At 36.8% G+C, this 21,482-nt stretch overlaps 1 protein-coding gene across 6 annotated transcripts in view; it reads right to left on the bottom strand.

Moving 5' to 3' along the window:
• KCNC2 (potassium voltage-gated channel subfamily C member 2) overlaps positions 1-21,482 on the bottom strand; it is a 193,704-nt gene that overhangs the window by 9,401 nt on the left and 162,821 nt on the right. For all 6 annotated transcript variants that reach the window (XM_039249907.1, XM_039249906.1, XM_039249909.1 and 3 more), the window contains exon 3: positions 883-1,810. In XM_039249907.1, coding sequence (XP_039105838.1) covers positions 883-1,810 — 928 coding nt within the window. The remainder of the gene's footprint in view (positions 1-882; positions 1,811-21,482) is intronic.

Below are 21,482 nucleotides of genomic sequence, written 5' to 3'. Positions count from 1 at the left end.
TACTGCCTATCACTTCGGCAGAATGAATATCAATTTACAGTCAAGTCCTCTAGATTATCTATAGCAATGGAGAGGAGTAGGGATTCAGCAGTGAATCACCCGAAATTCATTTTGGGGGGGAACAGAGTGTCCAATGTATAGTGCATATAAAAGGAAATCCACAGGGAAATTCACCTGTGCCATTGATTAGAAAAAGCAGATCATCTATCTCCAGAATAATGGTGAGTTTATTATATTACATAGCATCTTACCCAGTCTAAATGGATAATACTGGATATCCTTCCTAAGTTAACAATCATGAGAATGTAATCAACCCTCCCGAATATTACTAGGGACAATGTGTAGTATCAAAATGGCTATCTTCCATATCACCTTTTTTGTGTTCAGGCTTTTGAAATATAAGCATCCATTCTTTTTAAGTAACTGCTTCTTGTGAATTAGGTTGAGATGCATGGCCCCATGTGGCAGAGATAAAACTGAGACAAACACACCGAGCCAAATGATACAGAAATCAACATTTTGAGAATGAAAGATGGAAAATGGCCAATATCATACCATCACATCGTGCAGGGGAACAAAGAAACATTGGCACAAGAGCAACAAACAGGCAAAAGAAAATATTGGCACCATCAGCAGAGGGCATTCCCACTAAAGCAGGAAAACTCTATAGACCAGCTATGCAGGCTTCTACTTGGAACCTACTGAGAAAAGCTACAGTCCACAGTCTAGCTATCTACAAGCCTGATACAAACACATGTTTTGCGAAGGAGTAGAACTGAAAACTCATGAACGTTTACAGAGAATGAAAATGGTTGCCTTCTACCTAAGGGACATACTGGTCTATAAAGTATTTAATGGCATGCATTTGAAATTGTGCCTTACCTGATCTGTTATGTTCCAGATGCCGATTGTCTTTGCCAAGACACGTATCACCCTGTGTGCTATTGCAGGCCATATTTAATTCTGTCTTGCAAAAAGTAGGTGAGCTTGCCTGAGGGGCAGGAGGGATGTGCTTCTTTCTTTTCCTTGGAAGTTTCTGCTTCGCCATTGCCAAGGAGTAGTACATTCCAAAGTTGTTGACAATGACAGGCACTGGCATGGCTATTGTCAGCACTCCAGCCAGAGCACACAAGGCTCCCACCAGCATCCCTGACCATGTTTGGGGGTACATATCCCCATAGCCCAATGTAGTCATGGTCACTACAGCCCACCAGAAGCCAATTGGAATGTTTTTAAACTGCGTGTGCTCACTAGCTGAAGGGTCATTAGGTTGAGCTCCTACTCTCTCGGCATAGTAGATCATAGTAGCAAATATCAAAACTCCTAGAGCCAGGAAGATTATCAGCAGCAAAAATTCATTAGTACTAGCTCGAAGAGTGTGTCCAAGCACCCTCAGACCCACAAAATGGCGGGTGAGCTTGAAGATTCTCAGGATCCTCACAAATCTTACCACCCTGAGGAAGCCAAGTACATCTTTAGCAGCTTTGGATGACAGCCCACTGAGTCCCACCTCTAAGTAGAAGGGTAGGATGGCCACAAAGTCAATGATATTCAAGAGATTTTTGATGAATTCAAGTTTATTAGGGGAAAAAATGATACGGACTAAAAATTCAAAAGTAAACCACACCACACACACTCCTTCTACATACGTCAAGGCAGGATCCGTTTCGATTTCATATTGTAGAACAACACTTGAGCCATTGATGACTGGTTCTGTCTTGTTTTTAACGATATTGAAAGCTTCATGTGTCTCCAGGCAAAAGGTTGTGATTGAAACCAGGATGAAGAATAAAGAAGCAAAAGCAATAAACTGTAGTGGGGAAGGGGGGAGAAATAAAGAAAGAAACAGAGAGTGATCTGAAATATAATATAGTTTGACCCAAATCTAAGAGCATCGATTCCTGCAGATGAAAAAGAATAAAAGCATATTTGGAGATTTTGGAGAATTTGCTTGGGATGTTACTCAAGTGAAAGAAGAGATATGTAGCTATCATTAATTAGAGTTGCACACATAATGTGTTTCAAGTGCTGTTTTCTGTTTATATAGGCAAAAACTTTTCCTTTATGTTGGAAAATGATTTCTTGACTCTTTTGTATAAGAAAATATTCCTGTTACGAAAGTATAAAAATCCAAAACAGTGTTAAAGGGCAACTGGCTGAAAAAAAAAATAAATGTAGAGAGTGGCTCCAGATATTATTTCTAATCCTAGAAATCTTCATGTATTAGATCAAGTTTTACATCTATAAATATAAGGCACGGTTCATACTGATGGGAGTTTGGAAGCCATCCAAATTTAACTGGAGGTTTTTAGCTATAAATAAAATGCTCAAGTTGTCATGAGGTATGGACATGAAAAAAATTTTTTTGAGCTATGTTACAGTGAAATTGTATTAACTTAAGGTGGAGATTTGTTCAAAAGAACAAATCTAGGGAAGAGGAATAGGCAACAAGACTGAAGAGGGAGAAAAGAGTTAAGGAGCAAATTAAAAGACAATTTTCTTTCTCACCTGAAAAAGAACTCCAAGTGTTACAGTATCATGCTATAACATTTCAGGATTTTTCTTATTCAACCTTTTAGTTCATTTCTTCAGTCCTTAAAATGTTAATACATGTATCTACTAATACACAATAATAATAATAAATGTTCTTACTTATATAGTTCCTACTAGTGCCAGACATTCAAAGAAACAAATTATGTAATTAACTCATATCCATACTCATAACAACACTACTACTACCATATTTTACAGTTCCGCAATATTAGCACAGAGTTTAAGCTACTTTTCCAAAACTTAAGATAACAAAGTGACAGACCTAACACACTAACCTGATAAGTTTAGCTCCCAACTGTTTTGTTAACTACCAAACTCTCACACGTTGAATACAAATATGTTGAAACAGCTATATATCTTGGGATCACATACTTCTTAATGTTCAAGCTCTGAAAATCCAACACCCAGTTGTCTGAGTGAATGGTACTGTGGCAGTCAGTACCAGAGGCTTTCAAAGAAGCTGGAGGAGTTCTAGTGCTCTCTGATAATGCCCTCAGACTTAGCATGTGTAATGAGCACCAAGAGAGTGTCCCTTGAATATCCAAACTAATTAATTATGTAGGAACAAGAGGTCATCATTCAAGTGGAGGGTAGCCCTTTCTTGGAAATATTGGGGTATATCCAAATCCCAAAACTGTCCCCTAATATTTATTTTTCACCATACCATTGAAAAGATCCAAGTTTCAAGAAGAGATCGAAACTACCTCTTTTTTTTTTCCTGGTTAAGTTTCAATGTAAGAGATATACAAAAGGACTAAAAAAAAATCTTAGGATGCTATCTGCCTTAAAGAACCACCTCAAATTCTGAAATTGTTTCTATGCAGTGGAACAGTCAGTTGATACATAATTCATATAGAATTATAAAGCATGCCATTTTCATGGTTTTGCCTTATTCCCCTGTGCATATCATCGTTTGCCTTGGTTTTGACATTACGGTTTCACTATCTTTTTCCAGACATAAGGCAAGATACTAACATGTTTTCACTCAGCTTTCCCTTTGCCCAAATAAATGTACAGTTCTTTTTTGAATCCACTACTTGTTGCAACAGTATCACTAAGACCTTCTTGATGCTTTAGAAGATGGTATCTTTCAGAGGGAGAATCAATTATCCTTGATGCATGTGTTACTTCTTAATGTAATCACAATTTTATCTAGAGACTTGAGAGTCATGTTTGTTTCTGATTCCCCCTAAATCTTTTGTCATTAGATCCCTGCTGCTGTGTATATATTGACTCCGACCAAGCCAGTCCCCAGTCACTCCCCACATGCTCCTCCATTCACTATTTCACTCCCCACATGCTCCCCCATCCAATATTTCAGATGAAGTGTCAAAAGTTTTAGTGCACACATACTATCTATGAGACAGGTACCCAATATAAGGCAGTTAAAGCAAACTGCAATTTTATTTTATGCTTCTCGTGTTCCTCAGTCAGCATTTTTTCAGGTAACTTTGCAGTCTCAAACTCTCTCCACATACATTCAGTAGGATTGAGTGGGACTTCCCAGCACTGCTCTCTCAAAATCTGTCCTAGCTTCCCAGCCTACCTCCCAAACAACAAAGACAGTTTTCAAGGGTACTCTGAACAGAACACGGGGACCTTTTATGAGGGAACATTTTCCTACTCTTTATTCATCCATTCAGGTATGAATTAGGTGCCTCTCTGTGCCAGGCCATAGGGCTATGGCTTCAATTTAACAGCAGTTAACAAAACACAATCCCTGTGTTCGAGGAATTTGCAATCTATTTGAGACACGGACATTAAATAATTAACCATGCAAAATTATATAATTACAATTATGATAAATGCAATGAAGTACAGAAAGACTCAAAAACATGGCTTTATTTAGACTGAGGAGTCATAGAAACCTCTGACAAAATATCAATAGACTGAAATTTGAGGGATAAATGAAGGCTAAACTGATGGAAAGGAGAGACCTACACATAACACAGTAGGAAATTTTAACAAAACATCTGGACTTTTTCAATCTTTCAATCTCTCTTTCTCAAGTGATGCCTTTACTGTAACACCACAGGAGCAGGTTTTCCAAATCTGCCTCTTTTGCACAAATTGCGATGATTAAAGCCCAAGTTAGCACAGAGGCCCTGGCTTTATAAACGTTAACCTTTTTTCCTAAAAAGCTTTAAATAAACTAGAAATATTTACCTAGGTTTCGAAATGAGGCTATAAGGAGACTTTAAAGCAGTTTGATTGCTGGTGGTCCTCCTTTGGACTTGCTGGCTTATTGGGAGACCTTTAGAGTTCACTTGTCTTAAATTATTGTAGCAGCCCCAATGTTTGGGATGAAGTAAAAATAAAAGATATATGTTAAAATGGTTTTTAATTTCAAGTACTATGCAAACACTGTAAATCGTAATTGTTTATATTTTAGTATAATTTAAAAATATATAATTATTATCTCAATTAAAAACTACTAGAGCCTGATGTCTATGTTTGTTCAATGAGCTATTATGTTGTCAGAAAAAGGTCAACAGAGTCATAAGGTACTACAGTTGGGGGCTGGAATTTAAGTAACATGAATCACCTTGTTAAATTACCCATTTTAATTATCCACCCACAAAAGATATGAATAGACACTTTTCTAAAGAAGACATTCAGGTGGCTAAGAGACATATGCAAAGATGCTCAACATCACTTATCATCAGGGAACTACAAATCAAAACCATGGTGAGATACTCACCTCACACCTGTCAGAATGGTTAAAATCAACAACACAAGAAACAACATGTGTTGGCAAAGATGTGGAGACAGAGGAACCCTTTTGCACTGCTGGTGGGAATGCAAACTGGTGCGGCCACTCTGGAGAACAGTATGGAGGGTACTCAAAAAAAGTAAAAATAGAACTACCTTATTGTCCAACAATTTCAGTAGTAGGTATTTACCCAAAGGATATGGAAATACTGATTTAGCGGGGAGGGTACATGTTTGTAGCAGCATTATTAACACTAGCCAAACTACAGAGAGAGCCCAAATGTCTATCAACTGATGAATAGATAAATAAGATGTGGTATATATATACAGTGGAATATTACTCACCCATCAAAATGAATGAAATCTTGTCATTTGCAATGACATGGATGGAGCTAGAATGTATTATGCTAAGAGAAATAAGCCAATCAGAGAAAGACAAATACCATATGATTTCACTCATATGTGGAATTTAAGAAACAAAACAGATGAACATATGGGAAGGGGGGGAAGAGAAGAGTGAGAAACAAACCACAAGAGACTCTTAAAGATAGAGAACAAACAGGATTGACGGAGGGAGGTGGGTGGGAAATGGGCTAGATGGGTGATAGGTATTAGAAAGGGCACTTGTTGGGGCATCTGGGTGGCTCAGTTGGTTAAGTGTCCACCTCTTGATTTTGGCTCAGGTCATGATCTAAAGATTTGTAAGACTGAGCACAATGTTGGACTCAGTGCTGACAGTGCAGGGCCTGCTTGGGATTCTCTCTCTCTTTCTCTCTCCCCACTGTCCGCAAAATGAATAAATAAATATTTTATAAAAGGAGGGCACTTGTTATGATGAGCACTAGGTGTTGTATGTAAGTGATGAATCACTGAATTCTACTCCTAAAACCAATATTGCACTGTATATCAACTAACTAAAATAATAATTAATTAATTAATTGATATCTTTCCCACCCATATTCCTAGAAAAGAAGTTTAGTCACATTCATTAGCATATAACTAGGGAGCTTACACAAATATGAATTCCTCACCCAGACATCAGACACAGATTCTCAGGTTTGGAGAGAGGGAATTTGCATTCAACAAGCTTTTGTAGTGATTGCTATGCATATTAAAGTTCGAAAAACACTGTTTCAATGTTTTTTCAACTTGATAATACATTATTAATTATTGACAATTCATTATTAAATGAATTGGAGAAGATTCTAAATTGTAAGCATTTGTAGACTCTTAAAAGAATCTTCCTAAACATTAATAAGAACAGTTCACTGTCTCCTACATTATTGAATGATTGTTCCTGTGTATGTATGCGTGTGTGTGTGTGTGTGTGTGTGTCTTTGTGTGTGAGTTGTGACATAATTCTGGCTTCTACACAAATATTTGTGAGGAAACAAAGGAATTGAACAGCCTCTATATATACACAATTCTAAGACACAAAACTTTGAAAGCCAAAAGTTGTCAGTGTTTTTACAAGTTGCTTGGAACTTTAATTTATCAATATTTTCATTAGCATTATTTAAAGAACTACATAGTGATTTTGTATTTTTATTATTATTCATTATAATTTTGATAGTTCTGTATATCTTTCGTTTTTAAGGATTTTGTAATTCTGCCGTGGTGTATATTATATAATAAGAAAATAAAAAAGTATAAAAAAAGATACAAACTGTCACTGTGGGAAAGAGACATTCATTTCAGAAGTAAATGATTGTTTTGCTTAAAAAAAAAACAAGCTAGATAGGCTATTTTTTATATATAAAGGTTAAAGACACTAGAAATGGCCTAGAATGGGAAGATCGTAACAGAAAACCAAAACATTCTTCATAATAGCATGATGGGAAATTAGAGGTTGTCTTCTGTCAACTTAAAAGTGGGACGGTTGGAAGAAAGCTGAAATCCAGAGAGAAAGAAACGAGAAAGGCCTCTGAGAAAGAGGAAAGTCCCATAATGGGAAGCAGCAAGCAAGTGACAGATCATGGCGCTGTGCAGCAGCAGAACTTTGGGAATCTGAGAGAGAATACCAAATTTTAAGAAGCTGCTTGCTCTGCTATGCATTCAGCAAAAGATGGTTGTACAAGAGAACTTGGTGTTGATGGCGCTTTGAGTGATGAAGGGATTGAGCCATGGTAAAACAAAAAGAGAGGAGCAGTCGACCATGGATGCAAGATACAGTGAGGTTCAAAAACATAGGAGAGTGCTAAATAAGAGTAAAAGGTAATCTGGAGAAACATAGCCCTTGTGAGAGATATTGGGAGAGAATGATCTCTCCATGTAATGAAGGATAGAAGCTCAGTTTATTGGGAACTTAATTTGACTACCAGATGAAAAGGTGACCCCAGAAGCCTTGAAGACCTAGAGTCACCTGGAGGTAACACTTGGAATCCATTATCAAGGAATTTGTACACTTCAGTTGAACTGAATTTTAAGAGACTTGGATACAGAAAATGTCTTGTTTTGTTTTGTTTTCTTTTATTTTCTAACTCACTAAGGTAAGCCAAAATGGGTAAATACGAGGTTAGATTGAATAGTATTAAGTAAAAGAAATTAAAAAGGAAAGAAATGGCAGGGAGTGGGGAAGAGGTTTTATTTGTTTTTTTCCACGGAACTGGAAACTGCTGTAAGGACTAGAATGATGTCGTTTTCATTTTTATAGCTCCTGCTTTTGGCACAATGGTTAGTATTTAGGATGGCTGGCTGGCTGGATAGAAGGATGAAAGAATTAATGAAAGAATAAATACGTGAACAAAATAATAAGGTAGACCACATTCTAGTGGGAATAAAAATGATGTGAGAGGAAGGAAATAACAGAAACGAAATAATAAAATATGCATATTGAAGCAAAAAATAAAAGCCAAATTTATAGCAGGAGCAAATTGAACTGGTCTGTAGGTCCAAACATTGCCTTTAGTAGCTTCCATTCATTCTGTTAATGGAATCTTATCAAGGAGTTGAAGAAGAAAATCACATTGCCATCTCTCTCTTCCTTTTCCCCTGTGATAAGACCACAAACTCTTACAGGCATTAAATGAAAATAAGATAAAGCATGTTAAATAATTAAAATATTAGAAAGCTTTCTGGAAGATGTTATCATGTTGACTTAATTCACAGAACTGATGTATCATCATGGGCACTTTCAGAAGGGAGATACCCTGCTACAATATTGGCTTGTACATCCAAAACTAGCCACTTTTTCTCCCTAAGCCCAGTGTCCATGATTAGCTTGACAGAGTGCCCAATACTCTGTTTTTGTTTTGTTTTGTTTTCTAATTAATGACCATGAAAAGAAAGCCCTCAAAGTGCAGTTCTACAGAGAAGATGCTATGTCAATCTACCTCAGTGCCAAGATTCAACTAGATCTCCATGTATATATAATAGGCTGACAGACAGAAGAGGAAAGCAGGCTCTATTTTTGTTTCAACATTTTCTCTTTCCTGTTAGTATTAAAACAAATATAACCAAACTCTATAAGTAGCTCAAAAGTGCCATACATAATGAGGACCAGACTGATTAAGTGGCCTTCTTCTGTCCTCCGCTAGCCCAGGATCACTGATGTAACAATTTTCACACACTTTTGTTACTGATTCTACATGTTTACAAATTGTTCAAAAAGAAGAACTTAATATCTATCTCTACAGCTAATCATAGGGCTTGACTGATGGCAAGAAATAGGTGCTCAGTTCTTGTGAAATTAGTAAAGGAAAGCGTTTTTGAAATATGTTTACTTGGTATGTAAAAATTCCCCTGGCTCCAACCCAGAATCTCCTCAAAAGTCACCTCATTGCATTAATTCACAATTAGAAACCTCAATCTGTATTATAAAACCTTAAAAAAGGAAAAGAACTTGAAGAAAAATTAAACTTACCCCTATTTGAAAGCAAAAGTCAATGACATAATTTAATAGTTGGAAATTAACATTATGGGGAGATTTTTTTAAGACAAGTTACCTAAAATATATACTTTGCCATGGCCCATAAATTCCTGTCCTTAAAGGAGATTTCCATTCATGGGCCACAGCAAAGACAAGCCTGAAAGCTCTTCTTGACCTTGACAATCACCTTGAAGATGGACTCCTTGAATCAGGAAATTGAGGTCAATGGATTTCATCAATTAAGGCTGTGAAAATAGCCATCAATTTGATGAGGAGTTTAGGAGGGAGGAGTTTTCTTTCCTCCTTCATTTCCTTTCACTTGTGAAAGATGAACCATCACTCTTTGCCTTGAGATGATTTCTCACTTGCTCTGGCATCCTGCAGGAACTCCATGGACTAAAACTGAATAATTTCTTGGGATTATGGTTGCAATACTTGATCTGGGATCAACTTTAAATATCTGTTGTATGTAAATACTCATAAAGTTGTCAGATGATCAGGGTTGCCTGACCTTGTCAGTTCTGCTGCAAAAAATATTAGGTACGTTGTACTGAGGTTACTATTCATGGAAGCAATCGGTTAAGATCTCTTTTCTCTCATAGAGCTAATGGTCTGAAAAGGGATCCCAGAATAACAGTCTTAATCAATGCCTGAGAGTACGATTTTATTTTGATATAATAGCTGTTAGGATTGCTGGTGGACTGGGTTAGCTAAAAGGAAGACAGCTTTAACAGACAGTTGCCTGCTTTAAGAAGAGCCGTCAGATTTCAGGTTAAGATGCGAAAACTTGAAGAATGTTGCAGCAAATGCCAATTTCAGAGCTCCTAGTGTAGTTTAGGAATTAAGATCCTTGGAAATTAGGTAACTACATAGGATCATGCTAAATTGCAAAGATTTCCTATTGCCAGTTTCCAACCCAAGTCAATTAAGCCAACCTGCATTAAAATGAAACTGCCAAAATAGCTGCATCTGCTTAAATGGGAGTAAAGTTTGCTTTATTTGCCTTGTGTACACACCCTGTTCCATGTCTGTAATCAGGAAGATGGAAGAAATTGTAGCATTTAGTTTCAAATGTGTGTGTGTATGTGTGTGTGTGTGTGTGTACCAAGGAATTTCAGTTTTTACAATTCCACATAAGGTATATCTATTTTTAGTTTGCATTTTAAGGACATTATGTATTTTCCAAACAGAAATGCTTCACTCTTATCATACACATTCTTCTTTTTGCTCTTAAATAATTAAATAAAGACATGAGCAAGGACTTTCAACAAGAGGAATCAAAGCTCTAAGTACCTCCTGATGCAAAATTTCCACTTTTAGAAATCTACTCTGGTAAAATGTGTATAGAAAAGTACAAGGATGTATGTGGAAGGACATTCACGGAAGCATTATTTGTCAATTAAAAAAAAAAGTAAATGTCTACAAGTCAATGGTATATAGCATTACAAAGAATGAGGCAGTTAATACGGAATGATATTCAATGAAACATATTAAAGAAAAAGATGACTGTGGTACAACAATATGTAGAGTCTAATACAACTTGTTTCTCTATGTACAACTAATGCATGCTTATAAATAAATAGCAACACTACATTCTCAGCAGCAGTTACGTCTAAGAGTGCCATCATGTGAATGTGTTGCTCCTGGAGAATTGTAACTGATTTTATAAATGTCTTTAAAGTTTAAGATTTTTACAAAAACTTTAATCATGTATTATATGTTTTATTTTATTTTATTTTTTTAAATATTTTTATTTATTTCTAGGAGAGAGAGAGAGACAGCGTGAGCAGGGGAGGGTCAGAGACAGAGGGAGTCACAGACTCTGAAATAGGCTCCAGGCTCTGAGCTGGCTGTCAGCACAGAGCCCGATGCGGGGCTCGAACCCACGAACTGCGAGATCATGACCTAAGCGAAAGTCGGACTCTTAACCGACTAAGCCACCCAGGCGCCCCTATAGGTTTTATTTTAAAACAAAATTCAAGGGAAATAATAACCAAGAGTGGATTAAATTTGGATCTTCATTCTCAATGACCATTAAGCTGATTTTATTACTCCACAGAAATTATCCATTGGCAGATTGCCGTTTATCTTCTTTTGCCCAGCACCTTAAATTTAGCAGATGCTCTTAATTATGTATGTATTCAAGTCTCATACACGAGCTCTGCCATAATTAACAAGAATGTGGTGTTGTTCACAGAACTGTGGCCTCTAGAGAAAGAAAATAGTTTCTCATTAGTAAGAATATCCTCCAGGGCCAACCACATAGGGACAACTACACCCTGTGTCTGCTGGTTCCATGTAGAGCTGATGGTTACTTTCAGCCTCTTCTGAGGCTGGTAAAAATCAACTTCTCTTCAATCAGGTTTCACTGTTTAAAAGCAGTTCCACAAACTTTATTAATGGATTTATGATGTTAAATTAAGATCTTTCCTCAGGGGGGATGCCATGCACATACATGATTACAAAATTCGAAAATTAGTGAAGAAGGTGAAGAAAAACCGACATGTAACAGTATATAATCATGTGAGTGTTTATAACACATATATGCTTTATATGTATATCCATGTATCAAATGTGTTTATATGTATAGGTATGTATAATATATGTAAGTATAGTTTATAGATATCAATATATTATGTAGATAGGTATAAAATAGATATAAAACAATATAAGATTTAGATTTCTCAAATCAAGAAATATACCCAAATATTACTTTTGGTCATTGAGACTTATGTGATGCCTGACAAATATCTTCCACCATATATTTTGATACCTTTATCCAATATAAATACACATCATTCTCTCTACATTTTTTCCCTATGCAATAGAAATTTCACTGAAATTTTTACTTGGCTTATCCACTCATACCTGAGTGTAATTTTCTAGGATACAGACAAGGGAGGCCTATACACAACATTAGTATTATCACAATGAATTATGGTGTTCAAAGTTAAGTAACTAGAATTAAAAGTCATCAAATATGGATACACAGTATCATTGTATTTTACTTTTAATGTTTATTTTTGAGAGAGAGACAGAGTGCAAGTGGGTGAAGGGCTGAGAGAGAGGAAGAGACAGACAGACAGACAGAGAGACAGAATCTGAAGAAGCTCCAGGCTACGAGCTGTCAGCACAGAGCCCTATGTGGGGCTTGAACTCACAAACTATGAGATCATGACCTGAGGTGAAGTTGGACGCTTAACTGACTGAGCCACCCAGGTGCCTCACATAGTATCATTTACTTCTCTAAGTCTCATGATGAAATTTAAAGTGTTTGTAATTAATATATTGCATGAAAATAATTTTTATAATTGCTTTATTAGACTGAAGAAATTTACACTTTTTAGTCATAAGAATAACAGATTATATATAGTCGTCTCATAACATAAACAATAATTGTAATTCCTAAATTCCAACTATTCAAAACTCTCTCTAAAATTTCCACATTTAACATATATTGTCTTAAATTCATTTTTAAATGATTCAGTTTGTCTTGTAATGATATGACCTAGACCATCATGATCTAGGAATACCTAGGAAGTAACATTTTTAAATCTTATCTACTGTAAGTCCTAGGATATCTTTCTTGAGGCTAACAATCATTTTCCAAATTGAATTATGCAAGAATCCTGTTTAACTTAGTTGAAAGAGAGGGAGGTAAAGAGAATTCTCGTTGAAGGTGAAGGGATGTGACTAGCTTACAAACACCTGCCAAGATTTGTTGACTCTGATAAGTCTGCTTCTTTCAACACATTCTACACACTTTCAACACATCTGTCTAGCCTACATGAGCACCTGTGCTGGTCCAGACCCCTGTACAACACACGGAATCCCAAGCTTTAGTCTCTTAGCATTCTTTTTCCATACCTGCTTGCTCAGTAGTCCTTTCTAAAACATAACCATATGCACTAATAGCCAAGTGCTGAGAGTCTTCCATGGTTTATGTGTGTGCATTCCTTTTTCCTCAAGATCATTTTGTTTGGTGGATATTTGTTCTTCTTGCTACCAACCTCGGTCAGGAACCCTCCCATCTACCCTAGTCTACTTCATCAGGTATGTCTACATGAAGAAAAGATACTAGAGAGTCAGTTCCTTGTCTGCCTGGAGATCTTGGATACTCTCACAAATAGATGCAGATTCTTCCCAGGGGCAAATTTCCTCTACTCCACAAAACAAAAGCCCCTGAGTAACTGGTATTTTCATTACAAGAAGCAGAAAAGTAATATTTAAAATAGGGAGGAATTGATTGGCTATGTAATTGGACATCCAATAAGGTCAACCTTAATGTTGTTTGCCTAAGCAATTTAACTATATCAACAACTCTCAGAGTGTGGCCTGGAATTTCTAGCAGTCCAGAGAGCCTTTTCTTGGGTCTATAAAATCAAAATTAGTTTGAAATAATATTAAAATGCTTTTTTGCTTTTTTCATTCTCATTGTCTTACCAAGCTTATAGTGGACTTTTCCAGAGGCTACATGATGTGGTATCATAACAGAATGAATGTGCCAAGAAGATAGGAGAATTGAGCCACTTTCTACTAGGTCAGACATGAAAAAGATCTACAAAAATTTAAAACAATGCCACCCTTCTCACTTTACTTTTCCTCTTTTAGACATCTTATTCTTCTAAAAAATTTATTTTTCTAAGTCATGAAGGTGTAGAGGACTGGGGATATAGTCATTAGTTCTATAATAACATTATATGGTGACAGATGGCAACTAGACTTATTATGGGGATCATTTCATAATGTGTAAAAATATTGAATCACTATGATGTACACCTGAAATTAACAGGATATTGTATGCCAATTATACTTTAGTTAAAAAAATTATTTTTCATTAAAAATATGTTTGCTCATATCACTGGATTATATCCTAATCCAGGAAAATAAGTATCTGCTAGCCCTTCTATAAATATTAATATGGCCTACTAGTGACTCCACACAAGATCACAAAGTCTCCAAGGCAATCTTCAATACAATCAGCTCCTTTACTAGATTATAAAATAAATAAAAACATGCATTTATGTTAATAATTTGAAAACTGTCATGAATGAAGTGAGAGCTAAACTAAGTAATTCTCAGTAGTCATAGAAATCTGGAATAATCAGACATATCAGCATCTACTGCTTAAATACTGGAATCTCTTGAAATTTAGTAACCTCATCTACTTCCATGATTCTAAATACCATCAATGTATCAGTGATTACTCAACTGTCAATCTCTAGCTTATACCTTTTCTGTGTGTGATTAATCATAATTTCTCAAATCCAAAAAGTTCATCAGTCTCAATTAGATAACAAATGATACCATGGCAATCGAAAGAATAACTATTAGTCTGGATTCGCCAGAGAAACAGAACCAACAGGATATACATAAGTAATCGAAAGAGAGATATTATGACAAATTAGCTTACAATATTACAGAGATTGAGAAGTGGCATCATCTGCTGTCTATCAGACAAAGGTTTGGGAGAACCAGTGGGGTAGTCCTGGTCCAAGCTGGAAGACCTCAGAACCAGGGTAGCCAATGGTATGAGTCCCAGTCTGAGTCTGGTGACCCAAGAACCATGAGCTCCAACTTTTTTTTTTTTTTTTAATGTTTTTATTTATTTCTAGGAGAGAGAGAGACAGCGTGAGCAGGGTAGGGTCAGAGAGAGGGAGATACAGAGTGAGCAGGGGAGGGTCAGAGAGAGAGGGAGTCACAGACTCTGAAACAGGCTCCAGGCTCTGAGCTAGCAGTCAGCCCAGAGCCCAACGCGGGGCTCAAACCCACGAACTGCGAGGTCATGACCTAAGTGAAAGTCGGATGCTTAACCGACTAAGCCACCCAGGCGCCCCGAGCTCCAACTTTTAAAGTCAGGAGAAGATAAATATCCCCACTGAAGCAGAGAGAGATAATTCACCTCCCTCTGCCTTTTTGTTCTGTTTGGACCCTCAAGGGCTTGGATGATGCTCACCCAACTGGGAGGGGATCTTCACTCAGTGTACTGACTCAAATGCTATAATGTCTTCTAGAAACATCCAGAAGTGTTTATCAACCAAGTTGACACATAAAGTTACCTGTCACAGGGACTATCATACGTTTTATTAGTGAAAGTTTAAAAGGAACTTCAAACTCTACTTGCCCAATATATTACTGAAATCTAATTTGCCTATTCTGTTATATATTTCTTTTATTCTGAACCATCATTTTCCACTTAACCAGCTTAGTACCTAGATTTCTTTTATTTCTTCCCCAGCACCTTCATCTCTCATATTATTGAATCCTGTAGATTCTCAGACTTCAAATATCTCTAGTATTTTTCTCCCTTCTCTACATTCCCAGTGCTAATGGCTTAGTTTTTAATTTGCCTGTAATTGGATGTTCCTGGATTACTAGGAATAAGCACTCCTTCAAGGGAACAAATATGATTATGTCACTCATCTGCTTAAAATAGTTCAATGATTCCCATTATAGGATACACAATGTTCTTGATACATCACTCAAGAAATCTGTTTATGTGCACTTTACATACCTTTCTACTGTGAGTATCACCATACTGTCTAACGTACCAGAGTTCCAATCCTCACGCCTTTGTACATGGGGTTCCTTTGCCCAATATGCCGTTTTCCTTTGAATGGCTGGCAAAGAACTACTTAGGATTTAAGACTTGACTCAGAAATCCCTTGGTCTTTCAAATTCCTGAAATCTGAGGCAAATTAAGCACTTTCTTGTTAGTTTCTTGTACATATCTCTACTATAGCACTTATCTGCAATATTTTATTTTCTGCTTCTTTCGTAAAACACAATCTTGTGACACAAGCACAATTTAAAAAAAAAATTCAATGTTTACTTTTTAAAAACAGAGAGAGACAGAGCATGAACAGGGAAGGGGAAGAGAGGTAGACCCAGAATCCAAAGCAGGCTCCAGGCTCTGGGCTGTCAGCACAGAGCCCATCATAAGGTTTGAACCCATGAACCCTGTGAGATCATGACTTGAACCAAAGTCTGATGCTTAACTGACTGAGTCACCCAGGTGCCCCCATAAGCAGGAATTTTTATTTGCACTTTGTGTCAATGACATTAAGTTAGTGCTTAATAAATATTGACAAGAAATAATAAAGACTATAGTTGCACCAAAAATAAGGTTTAACTCGATTTTGTTTCACTCATTTATACCCAACCACAACCTCCAAATGGATTTTTAAGAAGGCCTGTGAAAACAACAAATAGAATAAAGAAAAGTATAAACTAAGACTAATAAGCTAACAGACTGTCAGTTTGAGTGACAAGAGCAGGGCAATGTCAGAGATAAAAAAGAAAGCAAGGCTTTAAGCAAGAAGGATTAACAATGTCAATTTCTGCAGAGTTCAAAGAAGATAAAAATGGAGAAAGGCCTTTTGGATGAGATAATTAGGCCAACATTAGTTTCCACTGATGAAGCGCTTTCAGTAAAGAAATAGGAAAGAACCCAGATTTCAAGGGATTAAAAAACGAGTGGGTGCTGAGAAGTATAAGTGGCAAGTAAACACACATCCACACATATACATGCACACGCACATACACGCACACACATTAATGCATTCTCAAGGCCTTAGGTCAGTTTTGTTCACAGAGATCATTACAAATTAAAAAAAAAAATAGTTCTGTTTTAAGAACAAGCAAAAATGGGGGGCACCAGGGTGTTTCAGTCGGTTAACCCTCTGACTTTGGTTCAGGTCATGATCTCGTGTTTTCGTGAATTTGAGCCCTGCATCAGGCTCTATGCTGACAGCTCAGAGCCTGGAGCCTGGTTCTGACTCTGTGTTTCCCTCTCTCTCTGCTCCTTCCCTGCTCACATTCTGTTTCTGTCTCTCTCAAAAATAAATATACATTAAAATTTTTTAAGAATAAGCAAAATGGGCTAATTTTACAAAATATAAAAAGCTACTCAGCTAATACAGCACCAAACCATAGTTTCAAAATTGTGAAGATGAGAATTTAGCAACCATACTAGTACCAAATGTTCCTGAATACTATTATCAAAACTGTCTAAATTGTAGACATTTTTAATCCACAGCCAATGAGCAATCTATGATGACTATATGACTGCTTTGTATGGTTTGATACTAACTCTACCTTCAAAATCTAACTCAGTGTCTGTTGTCCTAGGAGGCAGTGACCATGCCACTGATAACAGTTCTAAGGGATTAATAAGTGATAATAAAAATTAGCAACAGCTTTAAGATGACAGGGGCAATACTGCCTTTACCATTCAAAAAGTAGCAACTAAAAATAATAAAAATAAAATCCAAAAATCTAAAAATAACAGCAATAATAATACCAATAAGTAATATTCAGCAAGCACATCTGTCCTGAAAATTTTAATCCTGCAAACATTTTGCATAGTAGATTCTATTATCCCATTTTATAGAAAAGCAAATGGAGACATAGAGACTAAGGTCAAAGCTCTCTGTTTTGTAGCATATATTGCTCTCTGATTTCATCTTTTTTAACAAGGTTCTTCAACTCTATTGAGCAGAAATATTAAGAAAGTAAATATAACAATATTTCTATAAATAGTGTTATGTATACATATATATGCAAATATGCATACATGAATGCTTAACTTTGGTCATCAATAGTACAAAACCAATAAAGCTGGGAAAATAAAATTTCTGAGCTTTATTCCTGATATTTATATATCATACTTTTTCAAGGTCCTTATAAGATAAATAGTATAATAACCAAATGCTGATTCTACATAGGCTAAGATAAGATAAGGCTAGAAAGCAATTTTGTGTTCACTGTTTGGACAGTTAACTATACATTCTGGGCCTAAAGTATCTAAAAAAAGATTCTGAAATTTGCATGAATGGACAAGTGTGAGCTGAGTACTTTCTCCTCCTTTATACACTTTTTTGAATTCTATTTTCTAGCCAAAGAAAAAAATGGTTGTTTTCATAGATTATTTAGCTTATTTCAGAGCTCTCAGAGCAAGGTTTACAGGACTTGCCCTTGATACAGAGACAACAGAAGGAAAGCTTCTGAATATTTAATAGAGCTAGAAAATACTACATTTAATATTCTCTTGAGCGTGCACAGTGCTGACTTAGAAGGAAACCTAACGGGTCTCTTTTCTACCTGCAGAATCTTAAAAATGCAGTCAGAAAAACAGTCTCTAAAATGACACCCACAGCCTGAAGGGTTCCATTTGTAAAGGTAAAACATGTCTTTTAAAATATGTTCTGAAAGCTCTTAGTGAGTTGGGAAGAAATAACTAAACTGTGCTTTAGAGCTTCATGCATGTTCAATTTTTTTATCATTGTATTTCTTCTTTTTAAAATTTCAAAAATTTGACAACAGCTAGATTTTTAAGCTTTGATTTATTTTCTTCTACTTTGCCATTTTGGGTTTTATTTATTTGTTTGTTTGAATAAGGTACAAATTTTAGGAATACTAAGGAAATCAGCCATCTAACAACAGTTAAGAGTTTTTGCACATCTAATATGCCTTGATTTTGATTTCACAAATATGAAAATTCCTTCAGGTACGGTAAAATTTGAAAGAACTAGGATTGGAAAAGGAACCCCCTTACTTCAAAGAACTTTTCAAATGGTTATTATCCTTCATGGAATTTTTGAAAAATGCCCTAGAGTTTGGTTTCTTCTCTGTTCTGCATATTTTTTATAGGTTGTTCAAGAGTCTATAATTCAATTCAATAAATATTTCTTGTCCATCTATTAAGTTAGAAGGCCCTCTGCTGTGAAATTCTAGAGAAACCAAACCAAACTCTTGTGTACAAGGAACATGTATTCTATATTTCTCTAGGAAAATAAATGCCTCAAATAAAGGTAAAATATAGTCCATTCAATAAAAAGGAAACAAAATGCTTCAAAGTCAGCCATCAACCCACGGTGGTCATTCTTCCATTCATATTTCTCTGAAAAGAGCAGCTAGCTCTTGGGGAAGTCATCATTTGCAAACCTGTTGCCAATTCCAGTAGATATTTTTATGCTCATGGTCTCAAAAAGCAGGAAACCTTGAAGGCTGCTAAAGGCTGTGTCCCTTTGAAACACTCTCACTAAACTACTTCTAGGATACCACGTTCTTATTTTCTTCCTGCTTCTCTGGACAATGCTTTTCAGTTTTCTTTGCTATGTCCTTTCTTCCACCTTTCTTCCAAATGTTGGAGTGGCATAGAACTTGGCTTCAGACTCCTTTCTATTTCTAATTGAGCTGATACAGTCCAATTATTAAAAACCTACATGCATTTGCTTATGATTCCAAATTTACGTCTTTAGCCCTAACTTCACTGAGCTCCTAGACTGCTTTCTTGATCAATAGTTTCCTTATACTTGTAAGAGGACATGATGTCAAATAAGTTTACCTATTGTTTTTTATTTCTTTCCTTTCAAATCTGTTCTTCCCCTCAACTTCTTTACCTCATTAAATACAACACTGTTTGTTACTCAAGTCAAAACAGAGAGGATATCTCGGTGACTCCCTCTTCCTCCTCACTTTAGTGTCTAATTCACTGACTCAGCAGAGGCCAAGTAGCAATCATCTTCTTGAGAAACTGCCATAGTCTTTTAATTAATTTTCTTGTCCCCATGCTTCTGGACATTGCTGTAGTTACCTATGGCTGTGTAAGCACTACCTCAAAATGTAGCAAACTAAAACAATAAATTCTTATTATTCCAATTTCATACTGGGCAGGTTGGATCTGGGTAGGCCTGGCTCAGGGCCTTTCATAAGATTTCAGTTCAGATTCTGGCCAGCAGCTATGGTCATCTGAATGTTGAACTGGGACTGGCAGATCTGTATCCAAGGTAGCTCACTCACAGGCTATTGGTAGGAGACCTCAATTCTTTAGTGTCTGTTGAGAGAAGGCCTCAGACTCTTACCATATGGGCCTCTCATTGGGCTCTGTGAGTGTCTTCACAGCATAACATGTCAGCTGCCTTTCCCAGAGTGAGGGATTCAAGAAAGTGAGAGAGAACAAGGAGGAAACGCCATGCCCTTTTATGACTTGGTTTCAGAAGTTTAGGTACTATCATTTTCTTAATATTCTATTTGTTAGAAACGAATCACTAAGGCCAGCCCACATTCAAAAGTGGGAAGTTAAACTCCATCTCTTGACAGGACTATCAAGAAACAGGTAAGTATTTTTAAGCCACCAGTCTTTCTTTACCGAGAATGCAGAGCCTTTACGTAAAAGAAGTCCATGACCTTTGTGACATGTGGTAAAGTGGGAAGAAAGGATTGAACAAATGAGCAAATTCAAGAATTGTAAGTTTGTGTGGATATTGACAGAGAGAAAAGCATCGAAAAGAAGAGTAGGTGACAAAGTCTAATGCAAACAAAAATGATTGAAGGAGACTCAGAAATTCTGTGAATGATTTCCTTCTTTCTTTTCTTTTCTCTTTTTGAAGGAAAGGGAAAAGGAAAACATGCAAGTGGGAAAGGCTCAGAAGGAGAGGGAGAGAGAATCCCAAGCAGTCTCCAGGCCCAGAACAGAGCCTGACATGGGGTTGGATCTCACAGCCATGAGATCATGACCTGAGCCAAAATCAAGAGTTGATGCTTAACCTACTGAGCCACCCAAGTGCCCCTGTGGGTCATTTCAATGAGAAGAAATGATCTAATAGCACAGACTACTGACACAAACTACTTTCAGTGGGGAAAGCTCAGAACAGTGGTATGGACATGGCAGCAGAGAGGAAAATGAAAAAGTACCTCTTTTCAAGAAATGGCAAAAGGAGGTGCCCTTGATTGAAAGCAATCTCGGAAAAGTTACGTTTCACTTAGACTAGGAGGTGGAGGAATGACAGGAATCTGGATGTGCTGGTCTGCTCAAACTGTCATAACAGAGTTTCACAGGCTAGGTGACTTAAACAAAACAACAGACATTCATTTTCTCACAGTCCTGCAAGCCGGAAGTCCAAGAGCAAGGTGCCAGCAGGACTGCTTTCCGGTACAACCCGCCTTCCTGGCTTGCAAATGACTTCCTTCCTTCCACATCTTCACATGGCCTTTCTTTTATGTGTCCTAATTCCTTGTCTTCCTCTTCTTACAAGGACACCAGTCCTATTGGATCAGTAAGGCTCCACCCTTATGGCTTTTTTTTTTAAACTTTAATTACCTCCATGAAGGCTCTTTCTCCCAATGCAGACACACTGGAAGTTAGGAACATCAATATTTGAATATAGGAGGTGAAGGAGAGGCACCATTCAGCCCATAGCACTGAATTAATACTTCATAGTAAACATGGATTGTGGGTTTCATGGCAGCAGGTGAAAGAAGAGAGGAGTATCATAGCCCAGGGTGTTGCAGGCAGAAGAAAGAGTTAGGATAGGTGTTTGGAGGGTGGGAACAGAGAGTAGGAAAG

The sequence above is a fragment of the Hyaena hyaena genome, unplaced genomic scaffold (genome assembly GCF_003009895.1).
Source record: "Hyaena hyaena isolate Hyena2069 unplaced genomic scaffold, ASM300989v1 scaffold_352, whole genome shotgun sequence".
NCBI lineage: Eukaryota > Metazoa > Chordata > Mammalia > Carnivora > Hyaenidae > Hyaena > Hyaena hyaena.
Note: the sequence above shows the minus strand (reverse complement) of the source record. Positions and strands in the feature narration are given on the sequence as shown.